This window comes from Sesamum indicum, linkage group LG4 (assembly GCF_000512975.1).
Source record: "Sesamum indicum cultivar Zhongzhi No. 13 linkage group LG4, S_indicum_v1.0, whole genome shotgun sequence".
In the NCBI taxonomy this organism is placed as follows: Eukaryota; Viridiplantae; Streptophyta; class Magnoliopsida; order Lamiales; family Pedaliaceae; genus Sesamum; species Sesamum indicum.
The window spans coordinates 4516729-4538156 of NC_026148.1; the positions used below are offsets into that span (position 1 = coordinate 4516729).

Sequence of the window (21428 nt, forward strand, 5' to 3'; positions counted from 1 at the left end):
ACAATAAAAAAATAATAATAAATAATATTTAATTATTTGAAATTTTTTGTACACATATATCGAATACGCCACATCAATTAGTTAAAAGAATCAAAGCAACTAAATATTAATGGCTATAGTAAAGAATTATATTATTTTTCCACAAATGCAATATCCATAAAAATTAATAATATTTAGCTTCAAATACCTTTTTCCTACAATACTACCAAAAAAAATAAATATTAATTTTACTCATGAAATCAGGATAAAGAAAAGAAATGGACAGGCTGGGCATCCCGTGATCACTTTGTAGGTCCCTCTTTTTTTTTTTTTTTTTTTAAATAATCAATTAGAGGTTTATCTTTTTGGTTTTCTTCCTTTAATTTTGTCCCTCAACTTAAGGGCACGTGATTTGGACCCCGTGAACCAGAACTAGCTTTACACCAAATCAACACAATCTTTGTCAAACCTTTTTAATTTTTTTGTTAATATTTTGGATTATTCCTAAATCCCACATGATGGGCATAATTTTTAGCAATAGGACAAGATTGTGAGATTGATATATTATGGAACTCAAATTGCCTTTGATTTATTGAATTTTTTTTTTGTTGAATTCGGACTGATTTGAATATCGAAATATTTTAGTATAATCCATCATTATTCGCAATTTTAGAATTTATTTATGCTGCAAATTAATCTCGACGAAAAGACTGATAGATAAATCTGTTAAGGGCATGTTTATTTTATTTTGTTTATTTAAAGTTACGAAGTTCGATATTATATATTGGTTATTGAAAAATGGTGAAATAAATTTATTTCATATATTTTTATGATAAGTGATTGGTTACGATGTGCCACGAATAACAAGCTTGTGATATGTGGATGATGGTTGATGGTGTCCAATCATTATCCACACGTGTCTAATTAACTGGATATGTACGTAATTTGGTTGAAATTTTATGCATTCATCCGGATGAAACAGTCATAACCTTTCGAAAATATCTTTTCTGATTAGAGATGTCCATTCAATGATACATTTTCAACTTCTATAAATAGGCCCTCACATTTCATTTCATTCAATCAACTTAAAAAGCGTTTGAGAGCATTTCAAAGTGTTAGCAATAAAAGCATTTTGTGGTTTATTAAGAGAGTTTTAAAGTATTGTTCGATTCATCGTTTATCAAAATCTGTAGTGCTACTATTTTAAAATTAAAAGTCGTTGTATCATGATAAACAAATTGTCAATTTTGTTAGCACCAGCAATGGGCAATAATTATTTGGGAAAAGTATTATTTTAATCCGTTAAGTATGTCTAATTTTAATTTTAGTCCGATAACTATGTCCATTTTTGTTTAGGTTCAGTAACTTACGAAATTGCTTACTTTTAGTCCTTTGGCAGATTTTCGAACAATTTTACCTCTATGAGTGCATATGAACTAAAACTGCCTTTCAAAAGTTGCATATTGGTTTGACCTATCAACCATATAAAACTTCTCTATGTAAAACCTTATTGATTTCACTTGGTGTTCGATCGTGTCATAGGTAAAATTCCCATTTCACTCTTTTGGCCTCGTGTGTGTACCATATCTGGCGTGAACGCAACATTAGGCGATTTGATGGAATACATAGAGATACATGCACTGTGGGTGCGCTGATGGTTCGGAATGTGTAGCAGAGGATTCTTAGTGTAGAATTACCTACTGCTATTAGCACTTGTGCGCTTTACCGCTTATGGCAGATTCATTGGCCTGTCGAGGAAACCGCTTAGACAAGTTGTATTGTACTATTGTACTTTTATTTTTTTACTTAATGTAAATTACCTTTACCAAAAAAAAATCTCCATTTCATCCTTTCATTAAAATTTCCGTTTCATCTTCATTAAAATCCCCGTTTCATCTTTTCATTAAAATCCCAACCACATCATATATTAACAATATATATATGTATGTATATATCAAAAGAAAGCAAACATTATTGTTGATTAGTTGCCCTTTTTTGGCATGTGTAGAGGAGAGGAGAGTGAGGGGTGGGTCATGAGCATGGCCATGGTCCCTTACTCATTATTCATTCATTTAGGCATGCAAACAATGGAAAATTCATTATGAATGTAATGTACAAACAACATTACAACTATGTCCCACACATGCAAAATATATTTACTCCAAACAAAATTTAATCCAATGCATGGACTCAATCAAGGTCACAAGGTTGATTTATATTATTGTTTTGTCCTAAAATAAAAATTAAAAATTACTTGCATGTGATATGTTGAGTTCGATCGAACTGATTCAAGATCAGATTTTATTTTTCCTCGTACTAAACGTATAAGTTTGTAAAATAAATATTCTATAGATTCCTGACTTTTTGAGAAATAATTATGTATGATCTTTTGGTAAGAATCGTAACGGTGCTCGTACAACCACTTCATTCAAAGGACTAAGGCAATATATTTTTTCATATAAATATTTTCTTAAATCAAATATTTTAATGAACAAGCCCACAAAATAATTAGTGCTGATGTAAATTTTCTTTTTTTTTAAACTAGAGGAATGTTGAGGGATTAATTCTTGAATGCAAAATTAAAATTATTTTTATTAAATAAAAAAATAAAAGGATGGTTACAATAACACATATAATTTATTTACACAAATTATCATTATCTTTTGTGTATTTACATAAACAATTCCCAGTAACCAAAAAACAAGAGTAAGCTGACGTTTTCGGGGGACGTAAGCTTAATCTTTTTAAATACAGGGGTAGTTTGTGTAAATAATATTAACGCTTTTGAAAATATATGCATAATTTTTTAAAAAAATAGGAGTAGTTTGTGTAAATGATGGTGACGTTTTTAATGTACACGTGCAATTTTTTAAAAGGTAAAAGTAATTTGTGTAAATAAAATATAAATGGAGGGGTGAAAAGCAAAATTTAGATTTGTGTGTATGACTCCTTAATTATAACATCTATATCCCAAACATGTGGTGCATTGCTTTTGCCTTTATTGCTTTCTATATTCACCCACTCAACTCATGCCCTATTTATTTTGAGTCATTATCAAGCCACATTGATGGTTTTTTTTTCTTTTTTTTTTATTCCTCACATACCATGGATTAAATAATATCTTTATTTTTATTTATATTATTTACCGATTTTTTTTTAAAAACAAAAGACTAAATGAGATAAAAATAAATTTATTTATTTATTTATTTATTTTCCAAAATTTATTTATTTTATTTACTTGTGGTTGCTGCATTAACCTACACAATCATATTCACAACCTTTTTTTTTTTACAAAAGAACTTTTATTATTGATATTTTAATTTCTTTTCAAATGAAAATAGCAAAATTAAGGTTAAATGGGCCCATTGATTGATGGGCTATCAGCCCACCTATTTAAACCAACCCACACAAACTTCACTCCTTATCCGGCCCAATACAGTAGTAATAAATATGAAAGTTGATGGGCTGCTGCGTTGGGCTTTATCACATATGGACTAACTCTTTGGGTTTCTCTCTCCTCTCTCTCTCTCTCTCACACACACACACACTATACACATATAATGTACGTTTTTAGGGACAACCCAACGGCTTGAGCCCCTGATTCAATATGTTTTATGGGAGATTTTAAATTCGAATCTGAGCGGATATGTGTATTGGGTTTTTGTATAAAAAGAAATAAAATGAGAAAAACACATGCACATAATGTGTACATAGGTTTTTGTTTCCTGTTAGAAATTCGAGTTTTATAAATGTGGGTATATATATATATCTACTTTTATATTAGTTTTTTTTTTGGTGTATCGTTGAACTTATTTATTGATTTTAAATTATTAATTTTTAAATTTAAATGCATTGAGTGATGTAATAAATTATATGTAAAAAAAAGAAATTAATGTATGGCAAGCTCCACTAACTCCACGCAACATAACAATAAGGGATAATTGCGTTCTCCTTCCTGAGGTTTGGTGTAATTACACATAGATTGTTTGTGGTTCGAAAAATTACATCTAGCACTCCTGAAGTTTTCGTCTAACAAATAAGTTCATATGTTATTCAAAATTAACCGTATTATTGATTTTAATAAAAAAATATATATATCTTTACCTCCAATTGACTTATTATTGATTTATTGCAAGTCAAATAAGTATATTTACAATCAAATTAGCTTCATACGTCTTCACTCCTTAATGTATGTGAGGAGGTATATCCTCACTATTTTAAGGGTAGTTTAGTCGAAAAAAAATCATTTGACCTGCAATAAATCAATCGATGATAAATATCAATTTTCATTCTGATTTTTTGTCAATATCACCAAAGCTGGTGAATTTTAACTAATGGAGGAACGTATGTTTATTAGACAGAAACAAACTTCTGTTGATACTTGATGTAATTTTTTGAATCATAAAGGGTTTACGCATAATTACACCTAATACGTGTCAATGGATTTGATGTGAAATTTGTGAAGATGAGAGGTTGTTGGGATATTTCTTTTATACACTTCTAATTTCAAACATACCAAATACCAAACCTCTATCTTTTTTTTTTTTTAATTTTTTTTCCCAATTATTGCTTGATGCTTTTTGCCAGAATTATGACAAAGACTACTAAACTAATACATTAATGGAATTCTAACAATAAAAAAGGACAACATCCAAAAAGAAAACACATTCTTTTTTTAAAAAGAAAAAAGAAAGCAAAAAAAAAAAAAGCCCCCCCCCCCCACCCCACCCCAAAGTCAATGAATAATGAATAGTTATTATTAAAATAGAAAAATAATTACTATTAAAATAAAAATAACAAATCACACGTTACTGAAATTTGAACCCACAAAATTATAATTTTGAGATTTTAACTTTGCCAATTAAATTGTGCCTTATCGGTGGAAAAGATGAGATTTTCAATAGTTAAGCTCGAACAAAAAAAATAAAAAAAATAAATTGAAAATAAATGGATGTATTCTAGTTCATTTTGACTTAATATTGATTAGTTTTTAATTTCTTACCTAATTCTTGAATTTTTTATTTTTAACTTTTCGTTGATATATTATTGGTGGGAAACCGAAATTTCAATCAATTTATTCTTCAATTGGTAGGTAGGAGTGGGAAACACAATTGGGGGCCCAACAACTACTTAATTAAGGTACGAATTATGTAATTATTGAAAAAAGAAATTGATTTTTTTTTCTTTTTCAAGATTATAATTTTTCCTATTAGTAAATAAATAAATAAATGTTCGGTGTTTAAAGTAAATAAATAAATATATATTCTTGTATTATAGATATTATTATGGGTAAATTACAACACGGCCTCATAAGATTTGATATAATAAAAAATAGCCTATTGTTATTTGAAAAAATTACCAATACCCTGCTTTTAACCGTTGTCTAACAATTAGCTCAATTCGTTAGTCTCTATTAGAATTTCATTCATTTCTATAATAAATTGATCAAAATGTCGTTGTAGATTATGAATTGTAATTTCATTTATTCTTTAAAAAAAACTAATCTTTTTATTGATTGAGTGAATACTTTTTTCTTAAAATAATTTTTTAATTTTTTTTCATCCATGTTGATGCGTTCAAAAATTGCATGGACCCAATGAATTAGGACAATCGTTCAAGGCTTGGGTTGAAAAGAATGCAAATCCTGAAGGGAGGACATGCAAAAAAGGCATTAGCACTCCGATGCCCAAGTTAGTATTAGAATAGAAATTGAATAAAGCCAAAAAGTAGATAAATGTGATTGAAAATCGTGATATAGTAAATAAAGTCGGTGAAAAGTGTAAAAACACGTGCTTGTAGAGAACTTAAAAAATATTTAGAGAGTGAGAAAGGCGTTAGAGGGGTGTTCCTCATATGGAGGATTAAACCTGTATTTATAAGGGAGTGCCCCGTCTGCTGGGGCTATATCCCACTCCAGATAATCTTGCCAAAATTGATTGTGATGGTTGGGACAAGGATAACTTATCCTTATCCATAGCTAGGAGTGCTTCAATAGGAATTAGTTTTGTCTTGGGAGACCCTTCACTTATGAGGAGTCCCAGCAGCCAAGGAGGTCTTCCTTGCTAGGCTGATGTGGTCCAATGTGGCTGCTGATACCTAGGTTGAAGAGGTGGCACGTGGGAGAGCGGACTGCCACGTGTGTGGGCCTTTTGGGTTTAATGTTTTGTTAGGTTTTAACCATGGTTCGAGTGAGGGGATGTCCCTGGTCTCCTCTCTTCTTCCTGGACTTCTTAAGCTGTCTGGGCCTACCTAGTTAGACTATGAGTTCTTCTTAGGAGCGTTGTGGACGTGGGATGTCCTGGGTCTCTCGGAGGTACCTTGAGCCTTCCCTTTCTTTCTTCTTTTTTGGGTGATTGAGCCTCTTTGGGCCAACTTATTTTTATGCACATCACACATCATCCGATTTTTTTATAAATTATTATTTTTTTAGAAAATAAAATAATATAACAGGTAAAGTTGATAATTCCAAAGATTATATAATTTTATCAAATATCAGGGGTATTTGTAATTTTTTAAATAATAAAAGATATTCATAATTATGTCAAATTTTAGAAGAACTCATTGTAATTTATCCTAAAATTTATTTGCCATAAATTGTGGATTATTGCACTTCGGTCTAATGTCTTGGAAATAAAACTAGAAAAGAAATTTAAGATGGTATTTCGATAATTTTATAAAATTACCAGTAATACTGTATTTATTTATGGTGACAACTTAACGCAGCTCTCTGTTCTGACCATTTGATTCTTTTCATTTAAAGGGCTTCTTAATCAGAGGAGACAGAAGCATGTCGTGTTAATTAAATGTCTTTGAAAAAGTAGCGACTTTAATGTAAATTGAAAAAATTGAACACTGTATTTGTCTAGTAAATTTAGGGTTTTATGTCTATAAACACATATTTTTTCGTTTATCTTAAAAGTTAGCTTGAAATGACAAAACTGGCCTTATTGGGGTATTAATGTTCTTAGACTAATATATTTTTAATTATGATGTTTATATATGCATACTATTACCAAAGGGTTGTTTGAGGGTTTATGGATAATCAAAATTGATTAGGGTTGAGGTCGTTGGAAATGAGATGCTCGAGAAATAAATTTAAAATCAATAACAAGTGTTAGAAGTGTTTGTATCATTCCCAATAAAAATATTTCGATAGTCAAGTCAGAGATAATCTATAGGTCTAGTAGCCGGAAGGGAATAAATAAGGAATGCTTAAACACTATTAGCATACATGTGTACTGCATCGAATGCTATTTGTAATTGGCAACCAATGTACAAAAGCCTCCTTAGGTCTCTAAATGGTGCCGCGTGTCGTCTTCCGAGGGCCAAGATTCGGGCCTTCAAGTCGGTTTGGGTTGACTAGATTTGACCCATCTCAAAAGACGCAGATCTTAAATAGTATTCGAGTATTATTTTTAACTAGTTTTAAGGGCATGAAAGTGATGCATGCGAAAATAGCACAAATCCAACAGACTTGGATTATCATGCAGAATTTGGGTCAGAGCGCTTACGAACCTAAGAAAAGAGACCTACAAAAAAATACGTTAATATTCTGACACTTAAGTTAGTAATGAGTTTAAGAAAAAATAAAATGAACAAATAAATAAACGTGATAAGAGATCAAGATATGATGATCAAATTATAAGAAAAATGTGCATGTTTACGAGCAGATGTTTGAACGAGTGTTAAGAGAGTCTAGGAACGTCCGCCGCCTGAAAAAACAAACTTATAAACATAGGGGGAGTGTCCCTACTGCTGGGTGTCTATCTTTCTTCCTTCATCTTCGAGGAGAAGGGTTAGGGTGGTCAGACAAACAACAAACCGTCCTTATCCACTGCTGGACACGTCCACAATGAATATCCTTTTGTCGGGGGAGACCCCTCACTTGCAGGGAGTCTTAGCCGCCAGGGAGTTTTAGGCTTCAGGGAGACCATCCTTGTTTCAACTACATCCTTAGGATTAACGTGGTTTGATGTGGCAGTCAATTGGCAGGCCAGTTGTACGCCATATGGAGATCGCCAAGTGTGGGTTTTGGGTCTGATCATCCTTATTGGGTCGTGTTTATGGGGTCGAGTCTAGGGATATCTTGGGCCTTCGTCCTCGGTCTAGGGCTACTAGGCCTCTAGGCTGTTGGGAAAAGCATATTGAGTGGCCCCGGGCCTTGTTGTTTTTCTAGGACGGGGCCTATGCATCAAAAAGGATATTTCAATATTTTTATTATATAAAAAATGATATATTTATTTATTGAGTTATTTGAGATGAGCTACTGAATAGTGAAAATATGAGGGATATAAATGTAATCTTACCAATTAATAGAACATATATTGCGAACTCTCTCTCACCATTCGTTATGAAATGTCAATTCTCTCAGGTTTACTTTGAGAGCACAGCAAACAAAGGACCGCTTCACAATCTGTACTATGACAACATATAAAGAATTCTCACATAACTATATTATTCCCTTCAAATTCTTGATGTGAAAACGTGTTTTACATCTTTCTTTTTCCTAAGTCGCTGCAGTCCCACTAGTCCATGCAAAAAAATAAATTAAAAAATTAGAATTTAATAATACAGATTTATTGACTAGGGACTCTTAATCTCAACAGCTAATATCTTGCATTAATTTAAAATTCTTGACTTTTTTTTCTCAAGATTTTAACAGTAAATGGCTGTCAGTTGCTAGCTGTTTCAATAAGGATTGTCATAATAATAGTAATTATAATAAAAATTAAAATTCTTTGACGACCAACCCGCGTGGCCTATAATCTCAAAATATTCAAGATTAAAATAGGATTGCATTCTTAATAAAAATGGGTTGACCAAATAAAATCCCAACTACACAAATAATGAAAAGTGAAAATAATCTCAGTCAAAATACAACCAAACGAGCTCTTAGTTTTCATCCTTCCGAGCTTAGAACAGATATGCACTTCCCCAGTTGTTGCTCTATTTTATGCACAGCTGAGAGTTTTAGGTGTTCTCGTTTGGTGGTTTGGCAGAAATCTTTGTTTTCCTTAGCCTCTTGTTTTTCTGGTAAGGGTCATTACACAGTTTAATATTGCACAACACTACATAAACAAGTGGAGCATGCATTATTTAAATTTAAGTTGTGTACAGCAATCTAATCATTTGAAGTCCTTTTCTTGACTTATATTATTAGTGTATGGTTTATTGGGCCATTCTTGAAAATTGTCAATCCTTTCATCTTTTTGTTAATAAGTTGGAAAAGGACCAAATTTTTCATTCAAAGTTGAACCATACACAAGGAAAAAATCTTATGGTGTATATGTGTATTTTATAATACCATGTTTTCTTCGTTCTGTTAAATGACCTTACTTTCTGTTTGATATGCATCCACCAAGGCTGGTTTTCCTCCAACCAGAACTCATAAGCCATATGGGCTGTTCTTAGTTTTCGTTATAAATTTTGGCTCTGAGTTCAGTGTGTAGATGAGTTTGATGCTACAGTGATTAGGCCATCTGGGCAGGAAGCACTGTTTTATAAGTACCAAGCTTTTGTTCTGCAGAGTTTGCTCTGAAGCATTCTTGATTTTGTCTGAGCTGCTCCGTCGTGTTGATCGTTCTATCTGTTCCATATCGAGGTATTTAGAATCATTGATGTATTGAATTCTCAGGTTGAATTTGCAGTGAGAATTGATGTTGAAGAGGGTTCATGTTTGATGATGTTTTTGCCTTGTATCGATGTTTAATGCAGCAGTTCTTGATTTTGCTGGCTTACTGCAGACTGAGAGTTTCTTGATTACATGAAATTTAGTGACTTGTCATGGGTGGCTGCGTCTCAAGGCCAAATAAGAAGCTGAAATCAAAGGCAAAGTACTTGTACAAGTCGTGTAAATTTCGCAGAAAGATAGCGCCCTCGAGTCCATTTGCACCTCTAGATCACCACACTGATGAAGAGTTTCACGTCAGTGATGAGTTTTCTGTCCAAGAGTTTGCTCTTGTGGACATTCAAAACAATGAGACGACAATCTGGACGAAGTCTGAGGCGCAGAACCTCACCGTCCACCATCTCCAGATGCAGCAAGATGGCCGAGTTTGGACAACGGGTAAGTTTTTCTGCAAATACAACCCTATGATTGTCTTACATACAGTCACAAGTGCATTAGAATTTTGGCGTCGGTGGTTATTCCGATCCATCTAATATTATGTTATAATCTTGTAAACATTTGTTCAAGATTAGCACAGTATTGCTGATAGAAGAGAACATTTTCTGTTCTTGTGTAACAGAAATACGGCACGAGGAACAATGGTTTGACTCTCTGAGCGCCCTCGATTCTGATACTGACGAAGACTTTGTTAGCATTGCTGATGGTAATTTCCGATAATTTGTACTCTGTTCAATTTACTACATATTCAGTGATTGATCTGCTGTTCCTCTGCTTGCTTTCAGATGGTTTGATATCCTTGGACAATGCAACTGAGTGCACATCAAATGGTCAAATAACTCCGGATGAGCACAACTCATGCTTTACCATCTATGGTTGTATTCAAGTCGACTACACTAGAAATAACAATTCACTGGAATCGGAGGAACGTATAGAAGAAAAGATTATGCATCCAACTATGGGTACACAAATTGTCGATGCTTCAAGCTTGACAATATCTGGGGAAACAAGTGTCCATGTGAAAGTAGATGTACACATTTCTGACAAAACTGAACAAAAGAAGTCAGAATCTTGCTTAGCTCAGATTCTTCCTTCAGTGAACGTCTCCGATATAATGCAGTCTCCCTCTTACCCTGGCTCAATATCTACGAGACGAAAATCAGCAGTTGCTTCTGTGGTTGCAGTAAAGAGGAAACTTCATGATGGAGATGTTTCAACTGAGTTCTGTGAGTCGAAATTATTTGACATATACCGAATCAGTTTTCTTTTTCACACTTAAACAAGGTCTTAAGGCAATGGACTACTAACAGTACAAGTATTGCTACAGGTTTGTCTAAGAGATATTTATGTAATCCAAGAGCAGGGCTTCTCATACCACGCTCAATAGACGAGAAGCCAGCTCAAGGCTGCTGGTGCTCTGTTATGCCTTCTGTCTTTAAGCTGCGGGGAGAAAATTATTTCAGGCATGTTTTCTAGTTACCGTCAATTATCGTCTATTTGGTACTACTTTGATTAGTTTTTAGTTTTGGTTTACATGGAATTATATCATCTGGTGCAGAGATAAGAGGAAATATCCTGCTGCAAATTACAGCCCATATGTGCCTGTTGGTGTCGACTTATTTGCCTGCCCCCGGAAGATTAATCATATAGCGGAGCACGTTGAACTTCCTTGTCTTAAATCACACCATGAACTGCCTTCCCTTCTGATTGTCAACATACAGGTACCAACATTTGTTCCAGGATTCTTCTAACTTTCTTTAAGTAGTAGTTTTGTGAAAATTGCCTAGTTTTGTCCTTTATATCCTTATGTTGGAGTCGAGGAGAGAGAGAGAGAGAGAGAGCAGAGTAGATGCAATATGAGACATAACAAGCAACATTTCTTGATGTTTCTATTACAGCTTCCAGCTTATCCAGCTTCCATGTTCCTTGGAGACAGTGATGGAGAAGGGATGAGCCTTGTAGTATACTTCAAAGTGTCTGAGAATTTTGACAAAGAGATTTCCACAAAATTTTTGGAAACTCTGAAGGTACTCAGAAATTACGAACCTCAATTCATATGCAGCCTCAAGTTACTTATTGTCTTACCATTGCTGAAATGTTAGTGCAAGAATGATCACTGTAACAGAAAGCAAGAAACTTTAAATTTGACTTGGTTTTTTGGTGCAGAGATTTATTGCAAATGAGATGGAGACTGTGAAAGGCTTTGCAAAGGAAAGTGTTGTTCCTTACAGAGAAAGGCTAAAGATCATGGTGAATCCTGTGAACCCCGACGACCTTGGTTTGAGCTCTGCAGAGAAAAAGCTTCTACAGGCATACAAAGATAAGCCGGTGCTTTCACGTCCGCAGCATGATTTCTACAAGGTATTTTTCCTGCAGCAATGAAGATCCATCTTCAGTTTCCTTTGCTTGAGGCTACAAGGGATCATTGTGATGAAGCCTTAGTTCTTCTGGCTTTAGAAGTTGAACATAGTTGCCATTTTCGTTATAATTACTCTGACCTCCCTTGAGTTTAAGTATAAAGCATGGCTGCAGAAGGTAATCAAGGGTTTTTCTGTAATATGTTCAAAGCTAAGGGGTGTACCTGTAATTAACGTTGACGTTTCTGGAAAAAGTTTTGCTTCAAGTGTGCATTCATTTGATTTTGTGTTTTGCAGGGGCCAAACTACTTTGAAATCGACCTTGATGTACATCGGTTCAGCTATATATCAAGGAAAGGACTTCAAGCATTTAGAGAACGCTTGAAACATGGGATACTTGATCTGGGATTGACAATTCAGGTGATGCTTTTATTACTGGACTGCTACTTTCTTAGACTAAATTTCTTGCATCTGCATGCAGCATAACATGTACAACATAAGTCTTTCATACCAGAAAGAACAACGGTGAAACCAGTAGAAAAGAAAACAGGCACATCAGATTATCTCGATTATGACATAAAATCGATTGACTTGTGATGAACGCAGGCACAAACAGCTGAAGAACTGCCTGAGAGAGTTCTGTGCTGCGTTCGACTGAACAAAATAGATTTCATGAATCTTGGCCAGATCCCTACACTTGTAACCACGAAGGGTGACTGAGTCGGTAGGAACAGTGGAGTTGATTCATCGAAGAGGCGGAAGAGTTGAGCTGAGCTGCAAGAAACTGATACTGTATATGAGTTTGGTGGTTTCTCTGATGGGGTTAAGGAGAAAGGAATCAGCAGAAAAAGGTAGTGTTTAGTAAGCTTGACTACTTTGTGGTTGAGACAGGAACTGAAGCAGCACGTCCTACTCTCATGTACACTCATCTTTATGTTGATGCGGACTCAAAATTCTTTAATTCATGGTTCTTTGCATTTCTTGTCTGGAAACTAGTCCTGTTCCTGGGACAAATTTCAAAATGTCCTGAAACTTGCAAAAACACACACACAAACACACACATAAGTGGGTTTACAAAGAAAGATGGGAATTACAAAAGCGCGACGAGTCTAATTTACAGCAAACTTTAAGAGAAAAGTTAAAGAAAATAATGCGAAATCTAAAATTACCACTTTGACCTCAATTATAAGATTGATTCATCTCTATTTTTCAAACACAAGTATCCCAAAATACAATAATACCAAGAAAACAATTTACAGAAAGAATACACATAAAAATAACATTACAAACACTATCCCTGTTGATGAAATATGCAAGCACTCCTACTCTTTGTATTTCACTGTAACGGCAATTTGTATACTCTAGTTCCTATCTTTGGTATAATTTTAGTCAAGTGAGTATTGTCCAGATCAAAACCATTGCTCAAGCAAACAACAGAGTGGATCATCACCAAAAGTACTCCTACATGCGTCGTGGTAGCTTTTTGTTTACCTGTTTACTTTGAGAGAAATCTATGTTATCTGTTCTTCCTTAAAACGGAGAAGTGATACAGGCTACTGGTCATTGTTCCCGAATTCCAATCTTCTATTTGCTGTTTGTCCATCAGTTACTGCATTGTGTGGTCTCAATTGTGAAGCAGCATCGGCAGTGTTGTGGATCCTCATCTTAGAAGCAGGTACATCATGATTGTGCTTTCCCTCGTATGTTGTTATGACAGCTTTTGGGTCACTGGCAGCCCTTTCCACATGTTTTCGGACATTGCACCCTGGGTTTGTGCACTTGTAGTAGCTCCTGCGAACACAAGGAAAAATGACTCTGAAATGCTTGCATTAGAAAAGGATTCTCCAAACAGTCAATTTATTAGCCATAGTGATTGATAAATTGGAAGTTCAAGTTGGCCACAACCTAGCAGGCAAAATAGCTGTTAAGTCATTAAAAGACTAAGCATATAATAGGCTCACAAAATGTAAGTTTAACTGTGAAATGGCAATCTGGAAAAAAATTTCACCTTGGATAAGGGTTCCCTTTAACAACCTTCTGGCCATACTTTCGCCACCTATAACCATCATCTAAAAGGTCAACTTCACTTGTCGTCTGAACAATGATTTTAGGCTCTGTAACAGTTCGATGGTTTGGCGGTGAAGATTGGATATCAATATTCCTGCCAATGATTCAACACGAAACACTCATTCAGAAGATGTAAAATTATCAATTGTCAGGTTTCCATGTATTCGAAATTATTTTACCTTCTTTTAGAGTCAGTTTCATCCTCATCTCTTCCATTTACTCTAGTTTCAGTATCAACCACTTCTTCACTGTCACTTGACCCTGATATATGTTCAGGTGTAGCTTGGCTAGATTCCTGATCTTTCATCCCATCATAGGACTTGTTGAGATTTCCCGTCTGGCCCTCAGAGTCCAACCCATAGCTCCCCTGATTATTCATTGTACCATCTGGATTATCTTTTGCACGCTTATTGGGTGGGGGATGGCTGTGTTGGCCTTTATAAATGATCTCAGTTATATGACCATCATGCGACCGTTCAATTTTCTTCTTGACGGGACAATTTTGATTAGTACATTTATAATAGCTTCGAGGGTATTCACTGCCTTTCACCTGCTTCTGCCCATACTTCCGCCAATTATATCCGTCATCAGCAGGTTTATCAACATTTAGGTTAGGAGGTTGAAATTTCTGATCAGAGTGGGAGATCTCAGATGAATCCTTAATGATGTTCTGCTCTGGCATAGGAGGAGGCATATTCCGTTTCAAAGATGCACTGGAAGGACGAGGCTGCAGCTGAGCAAGAGATGAAGCAGGAGGTGCTGATAAAGATGGATATTCGGAGTGGATATGCATTTGGGATTGAGCTTGAGCCGTTAGCTGAGCTGAAAAATGTGGTATTCCCAATGGACCCTATTTCAAGTAGAGAGTAGAATTTCTTCAACAAAAAAAACAAAAAAAAAGAGTCGAGAGTAAAAAGAAGAGTTGAGATAGCAACAAAGTCACAGCTCCAAGAAATTGACAACTGTTATCAAGTAAGAATATGAAGAGAATTCAAATACTAAAATCTACTTCAACAGCGATTGCTGCCAGTATTGACTACTTGAACTACTCAAGTTTCCATATAGCACAGATTACAAGGAAAGAAATCATTTGCAGAGGTCTCTACAGAATCATCCAGTTCTACAGATCCTCCTTGGATGCTAACAATATTTCCCAACTTTCAAGCACAACAATAATTTGAACTGTGGACAATGCTGAGGACCAAATTGGTCAATTGCTTGAATCAGAAAGTGTGAGAAACCAGCCATGCCAAGCAACCAGGGATATAGAAAACCTTTTTACTACAATGATGCTAGATCTCCTTATAGCGTAGATTGATATACACCATAATTATATGAAAAAGAAAAACAGCATCCAGAAAAGGAGAGAAACTGAAAGAGTACCTTAGGATATAAAGCAATAATTTAACCAGATAATCAGATAATACATCGTTCAGAGATGGGTAAAAATACTTACATAAAGCAGGAGGCCAAAGATTTCCTTGTAATGGAAGTCTTTCCTCTTTCCTTCCAAACCTCCTACTTTTACTTGTCTATACCAAATAAATATACCGGGTGACATGGTGCAAAAGTTTAGAATCCTATCGTGCTAGAATTATCCCTGCAGGTGGTGACAGATTATCGGTGGTCACTCCTATTCCTTGCATCAAAGCAAGTGTTAAAATTCTAAAACCTCATAATTCAGCATTTCATGCAGATAAATCTTTTCTTCAGAGGGCAATAAATTACAAGGCGCTATCTGATAATTTCCATGCATACTTCAGCTAAAGTCAGGATGAACAACAGCAGAAACCTACATCTTTTGACTGCTGTTGCCCGTAACACAGGTTCTTCATGATAAACCCCAGCAGCAGTTCAACAAAATTCACAAAAAGACAAACGGTGTACCTGTCCCTATCTATAACCTTTATGCGCCCGCATAAAGAATGCATCACTGCTTGTAATTCTCGCATAAATAAGGATAACAGATCCTACTATAGCTCCACTCTTAAGTTCTTAACCAAATTGCGCAAACAATCTAGCTTTGATGGATTATCTATTCCGTTTACTGAATCGGATGAATTGCAAGCAACTCTAACGCAATGAATGAACTACGTACCGAAAGAAGAAAAGAAAACAAATTTCTACTTGAATTGCATGCCAATCCGACATTTATAACCGGCCTGTAAACGGAAATATTCCACATTTTGGTAATCCGCAATTTCCCAACCAATCCAAACCTTTCGCATAAAAGGAAAAAAGGGGAGCTGAAACCCCTTCTCCCATTAATCATAACCTACAATCTTCAAGTCAAAGATTCTTAACCAGTACTGTCGCAGATTGCTAAAAGCTCCACTATTTGACCCCAAAAAGACCCCTTTCTTACTTCACAAGCTCCACTGTTTGAGCCCAAAAGAAACATTTTCCCCACTTCATTAACAAATTTAGTCATCAAGAATCAACAAAAACGGACCACTTTCTAATCCCAAAACCAATCAAGTTTATCACGTCCACGTTACAATCCCACAACTAAGCATAAAAGCACACCTATAAACATAATAAAAGTCACATCAAATCAAAGAAAACTACGGAAGACCACCTCCATCAATACCTGCGAAGACTGGAAAAACCCCGGCGAATCCAGGAAGCTAGCAGGACTCAACCCCGGTGGAATCGTAAACATTCCTTGATGCTGCGACAACATTAATCCCGCCGGCCTATTCTGCTGATAGCTAATGCCTAACGTTCGGCACAGAGGTGGGAGCCTCCGACATGGCGCCGGCGAGAAGCTGAGAAAACGAGCGGTAGTCGTTTTCAGGGTCATTTTCAGCCAAGAAACTCGAAACCAAAGTCATCGGGCCCGGGCTCACTCCCGGCCCACCCATAAACATGTTCTCAACCGAACCTCTCGACGGCAGCATGATCCTCGGCGCCGGCTGCCTGGACGAAGACGGTGGCTGCTCTTTGTCAGCCATTGGATTCTAGTTTTGACTTCGATATGGATTAAGCTTCTGGAAACAAAAACAAAAAAGAATAACTGCTGATGCAGAGAAAAAGCTGTTTTGTTTAAGTCGGAGCTTTTTCTGTTTCTATATTTGCTGAAACTTCCATAAAAAGTCGTCGCTCTGCCTTTTTGTTAACTTTCTATTTTAAAATTGTAAAATAAATTAAGAAAATACTAAAAAAATAGCTATCTGAATAATTCAGTAAATGAGACCTTATTCAAGTGACAAAATTCAGAACTCAAGTCGGTAAGTTCGCGAGTGTAGATTTTATTAAGATACATTCGGATTGATCATAACTCTAGCTTACCAATCAACCGACGCCATTTTTACTTATTTGTTTGATATATTCGATGTCATATTTAAATTGATATATTTTAAAATTTTTAATAATAAATTATAAAAATTAATGGGATATTTTTAAATTAAAGAATTTTAAAAAAAATGTTCTAATCTTATTTTTTGAGTTATATTTTATTGAACATTGATCGATTTTAAATTACTTTAATTTTTTAATTAAATCTAAATCCAATGATCCAAATGTAGCTTAAGCATTAATTTAGATATTAAATCAAATTTGTTGTAGATATTAATAAATAAGTTATATAATTTTTATGATAAATTTCTCGTTCACTTTATTATATTTTGATCCGGATGGAGATCGGATCGTTTAAAGGGTACGGCAAATCATGTTTTAGGAAAGCCTAATAAGAAAAATAATCGTTAGGCTCGTTGGGCAGTATCCAATAAAGATCCTCCGATGCTTACAATTCATGAGGTTGGAAAGAAAGAGTAAATGCTAGTGTTGTAGTAAATGAAGTATCAATATCTGAAATAGTTGGGTGTATTTATAAGGCCACTGTATCCATTTATCTGGGCCACGTGGTATGATCCTGACGCCTTGATATAAGATCAACAGTCCGGAGATTTATGAATGAAACTTACATTTCACCCAAAAAAAATACCTAGCAAACATATTCAAGATATGGTTTTGGTAATTATATTGACACCCTTCAAAATTAAATTTAATTACAAAAATATTTTATATTTTTATAAAATTATAAATATTTTTTTAAGATTATAGTTATAATTATAAGTACATTGTTCTATTATTCGTAGAATTTTACACAAATACTCCTTGAGGTACATTACACTAACAATCTTTCGGGGTGTATTTATAATTTTACAAAGAACATGGGATATTTATATTATAAGAGATAACTTGAGGGAGGATAATAATAATCTGGATTTTTTTTAAAATTATTAGTTTAATTTTAATTTAATTAATAGAAAAAAATAGTAAATATTACATATTAGGTTATAATTATTGGAAATTTATAATTTCGGCTCAAACTGAAGTTAATTGAATTTGAGCTAATTACATGACAATGCATTAAAATTGATGTACAATATAAAGAGAGAGTCCGATCATATAATAAGTATAATAATATTTACGATATAACTTATTTGATATAGGATTTTTTTTTTTTTGTGTTGTTATTGATTTTAATTATTCTTATTAAAAGCATAATATTTTTATCTTAATTTTTTAAATAAAATTAGGGATAATTACACTCCTCACTTCTGAGGTTTGGTGTAATTATACGTAGTTCCTCTATGATTTGAAGAATTATATCTAACTCCCCTGAAGTTTGCTTACGTCTAACTTCATTAGTTAAAATTCACTGAATTTGCTGATATTAACAAAAACTTAAGAAGAAATCTATATTTACCTTCAATTGATTTATTGTAAGTCAAATAAATATTTTTCTGATCAAATTACCCTCATCATATGTCTTCACGTCGTTAACGCATGTGATGAGATATATCCTCACCGTTGCAGGGAAGATATAATTTTATTTAAATATTTTTGTTAATATCAGTAAATTGGTGAATTTTGAGTAATGAGGGATTTATCTGTTAGACGAAAGCAGATTTCAAAGGTGCTAGATATAATTTCTCAAACCACAGGAGATGTACGTGTAATTTCACCAAACCTAAGGAGAAGAAAACGTAATTATCCCATAAAATTATTATGATTATATTATAAATCATAATTGATAATTTATTAATATTATATTAATTTATAATATTAAATATTTATAATTAATTAATAACTATTATTACTATATATCAACACTCTAACATGAGTCGAATTGATTGAAATTAGAGGTCGCTGTCATACACTGATGGCCGTCTGATTGAAGAATTCCATAAAAGAATGGGACATGTGTTTGCTATGAAATTTAGGTCGTCGCTTAAGATACTCTGTCTGTGAGAACATCTCATGTCACAGACTGTCAGGAAGACAGAAAAAGGAACGTGTACGGTATGCCCGCATTATGAGATGTACCCGAGTGACGATAATACCCCGGATGTTGACCACAAGAGCGTGCGATGGGAATCGAGACAGCTAGTCTGCTGCATTTGGCTACTAGCGAGCACGACTTTATGCCTTGGAAGACTTGCTTGGATTTTAAATGCGCCTTCCGTGTAGTTGGTGCCAAGTTTAAACGAGTAGGATTAAGTAATATTTGTTATAATTATAAATATTTTTTATTATTTAAAAAATTATAAATATTTAATTAAATTAACGATCGTCTAATAAATATATTTTATAATAAATTATCACAAAGATATTTATAAGACGACCATTAATTTTAGAACTGTATTTATAATTTTTTAAATAATAAAAAAATACTTTATAATTATGACATATCTCAAAAAGAACCGTTATAGTTTTAATCTGAAAAGAAATAATATCAATATTATGACCTTTGAGTTACTTTTTGTCCTAAAGAAATAAAATGAAAATAACCAAAATATAGTGGAATTCAATTTCAATGCATTTTCATTTTTATTTTTATTTTTATGAAAAATATCACTAGAGGAGTGTTTGCAATGATTTCTGTCGTCATAAAATGCATAAATTAAAAAAAATGTGATTTAAGTAGTAATAAAAATTGCGAATAGTTGAAAATAAAAGTTAAAAGTGAAAAATATGTAGAAGTTTGGAAAAATAATTAATATCTATAATTTTACTAATGAGCTGCACAAATTATAAGCTACCTATAATTTTTAATTTAAATCAATTTATTTTAAATTAATTTAAATTATATTTGAATATTACGAATCGAAACCATATTGAAAATGTAGAGTTCATTCCTTTACGTATGTGTATTATGGACTGTGAGCGACTGACTTACGTACAAGTTCGTCATTTATGTGCATATTTCAAGCTTGAGCTGACGAACTCGAGCTAATGAGTTGATTGAGCTTGATTCTTACATTTCGAACTCGAGCTGATTTTTTGGTATATTTTTTTTTATTATTAGATTAAATCATGGGATTGAATTACCAAATTTTTACAAAAATTTAAAAGTTACTATATATAATATGTATATATGAATGCATACACCTCTTCATATTCTTTTTTAATACCCATTATGTTATACACCCTTTTGTATCCCCCATTATAATTTGTAATTAAAATAGTTATGATGTATTTTGTAACCACAATTTTGATGGTCTATAAATACCACCATGTATTTCATTTGTAAAGTGATTTTGTAGTGAACAAAGAAAGTTTGTTGGAGAAATACATATATTTTACTTTATATTCTATTAAGAGTGATAGGCTAATAAACTTAGAATTTCTCTAAGTTTATAACACGTTATCAGCACGACGTTACGTTACGATCGGTCAAGGTAAAATGTTAATTTTATTAGTATAATTTTTATTCTTTGTTTGTTTACCTCTACAATATCATAGTTACTTGTATCCGTGAATATTTCATAATAAAAAAAATGAGCAATTATATTATATATTGCAATGTCTCCTGAAGTAGACATATATATATAAATTCTCAATTTCATCCCCTGAAGTGGATGATATTGCCTCCAGAAGCAGGCATACAATTCTTGATTTTATCCCCTGAAGTGGATATATTCTATAAAATTTCATTGCTTCCTGAAGTAAGTAATGAGTTAAAATCATCTCCAGTAGTAGGTGAAATATTTTGTACCAACTATGTGCAATATCATCCCTGAAGCGATGATAAGTATATGTTTAATTTTCTCACCACCTGAAGTGCTTTGAGATAATGGCTTGATCAAGAAGTCCGATGCTTCTTTGTTTATTTATTTCATTTGTGATAATTTTTCGATAACATAGTTTTGTTTCATATGCCCATGTATGTATTTTACATGTTTTGCTAGTATATGCAACAAAATTTATTTGTTAAGAAAATGATTTGGCATGAATACCATTTAATTGCTATTTGTAACATTATAAGATTTAAGGCAAATATTTTTATTTAATTCCATGTATACATGCCATTATAATTCATACTAATTACATGGTAACTTATATGTAACTTAATGTTAGTAATATTTCATGTCATTTTTACTTTATATCAT

At 33.5% G+C, this 21428-nt stretch overlaps 2 protein-coding genes across 5 annotated transcripts; one reads left to right on the forward strand and one right to left on the reverse strand.

The window, feature by feature from the left end:
• On the forward strand, positions 9302-12943 carry LOC105160004. Of its 4 annotated transcripts, none has more exons than XM_020693409.1 (10): positions 9302-9580; positions 9694-10045; positions 10227-10310; positions 10390-10830; positions 10932-11067; positions 11163-11325; positions 11503-11631; positions 11771-11965; positions 12259-12381; positions 12568-12943. In XM_020693409.1, exons 2-10 carry the CDS (start codon positions 9763-9765, stop codon positions 12679-12681), a joined length of 1668 nt encoding a protein of 555 aa, XP_020549068.1. In that variant the 5' UTR covers positions 9302-9580; positions 9694-9762; the 3' UTR covers positions 12682-12943. The 4 variants fall into 4 exon arrangements, with proteins under 4 accessions (XP_020549068.1, XP_020549069.1, XP_011075550.1 ...); XM_020693410.1 differs by having other exon boundaries at positions 9697-10045; XM_011077248.2 differs by having other exon boundaries at positions 9723-10045.
• LOC105160088 (probable WRKY transcription factor 4) lies at positions 13056-17096 on the reverse strand. Its single transcript, XM_011077351.2, is given in 5 exon segments — positions 13056-13752; positions 13970-14122; positions 14208-14878; positions 16619-16745; positions 16747-17096. Coding segments are annotated over 5 exon segments (1467 nt in total). The 5' UTR covers positions 16983-17096; the 3' UTR covers positions 13056-13472.

Excerpts from the sequence above, each read along its gene's own strand:
- LOC105160004 (XM_020693409.1), top strand. The coding sequence starts at position 9,763 with ATGGGTGGCTGCGTCTCAAGGCCAAATAAGAAGCTGAAATCAAAGGCA. Across the intron at positions 10,311-10,389 it reads CTTTGTTAGCATTGCTGATG|ATGGTTTGATATCCTTGGAC; the intron begins GTAATTTCCGAT and ends GCTTGCTTTCAG. Across the intron at positions 10,831-10,931 it reads AGATGTTTCAACTGAGTTCT|GTTTGTCTAAGAGATATTTA; the intron begins GTGAGTCGAAAT and ends GTATTGCTACAG.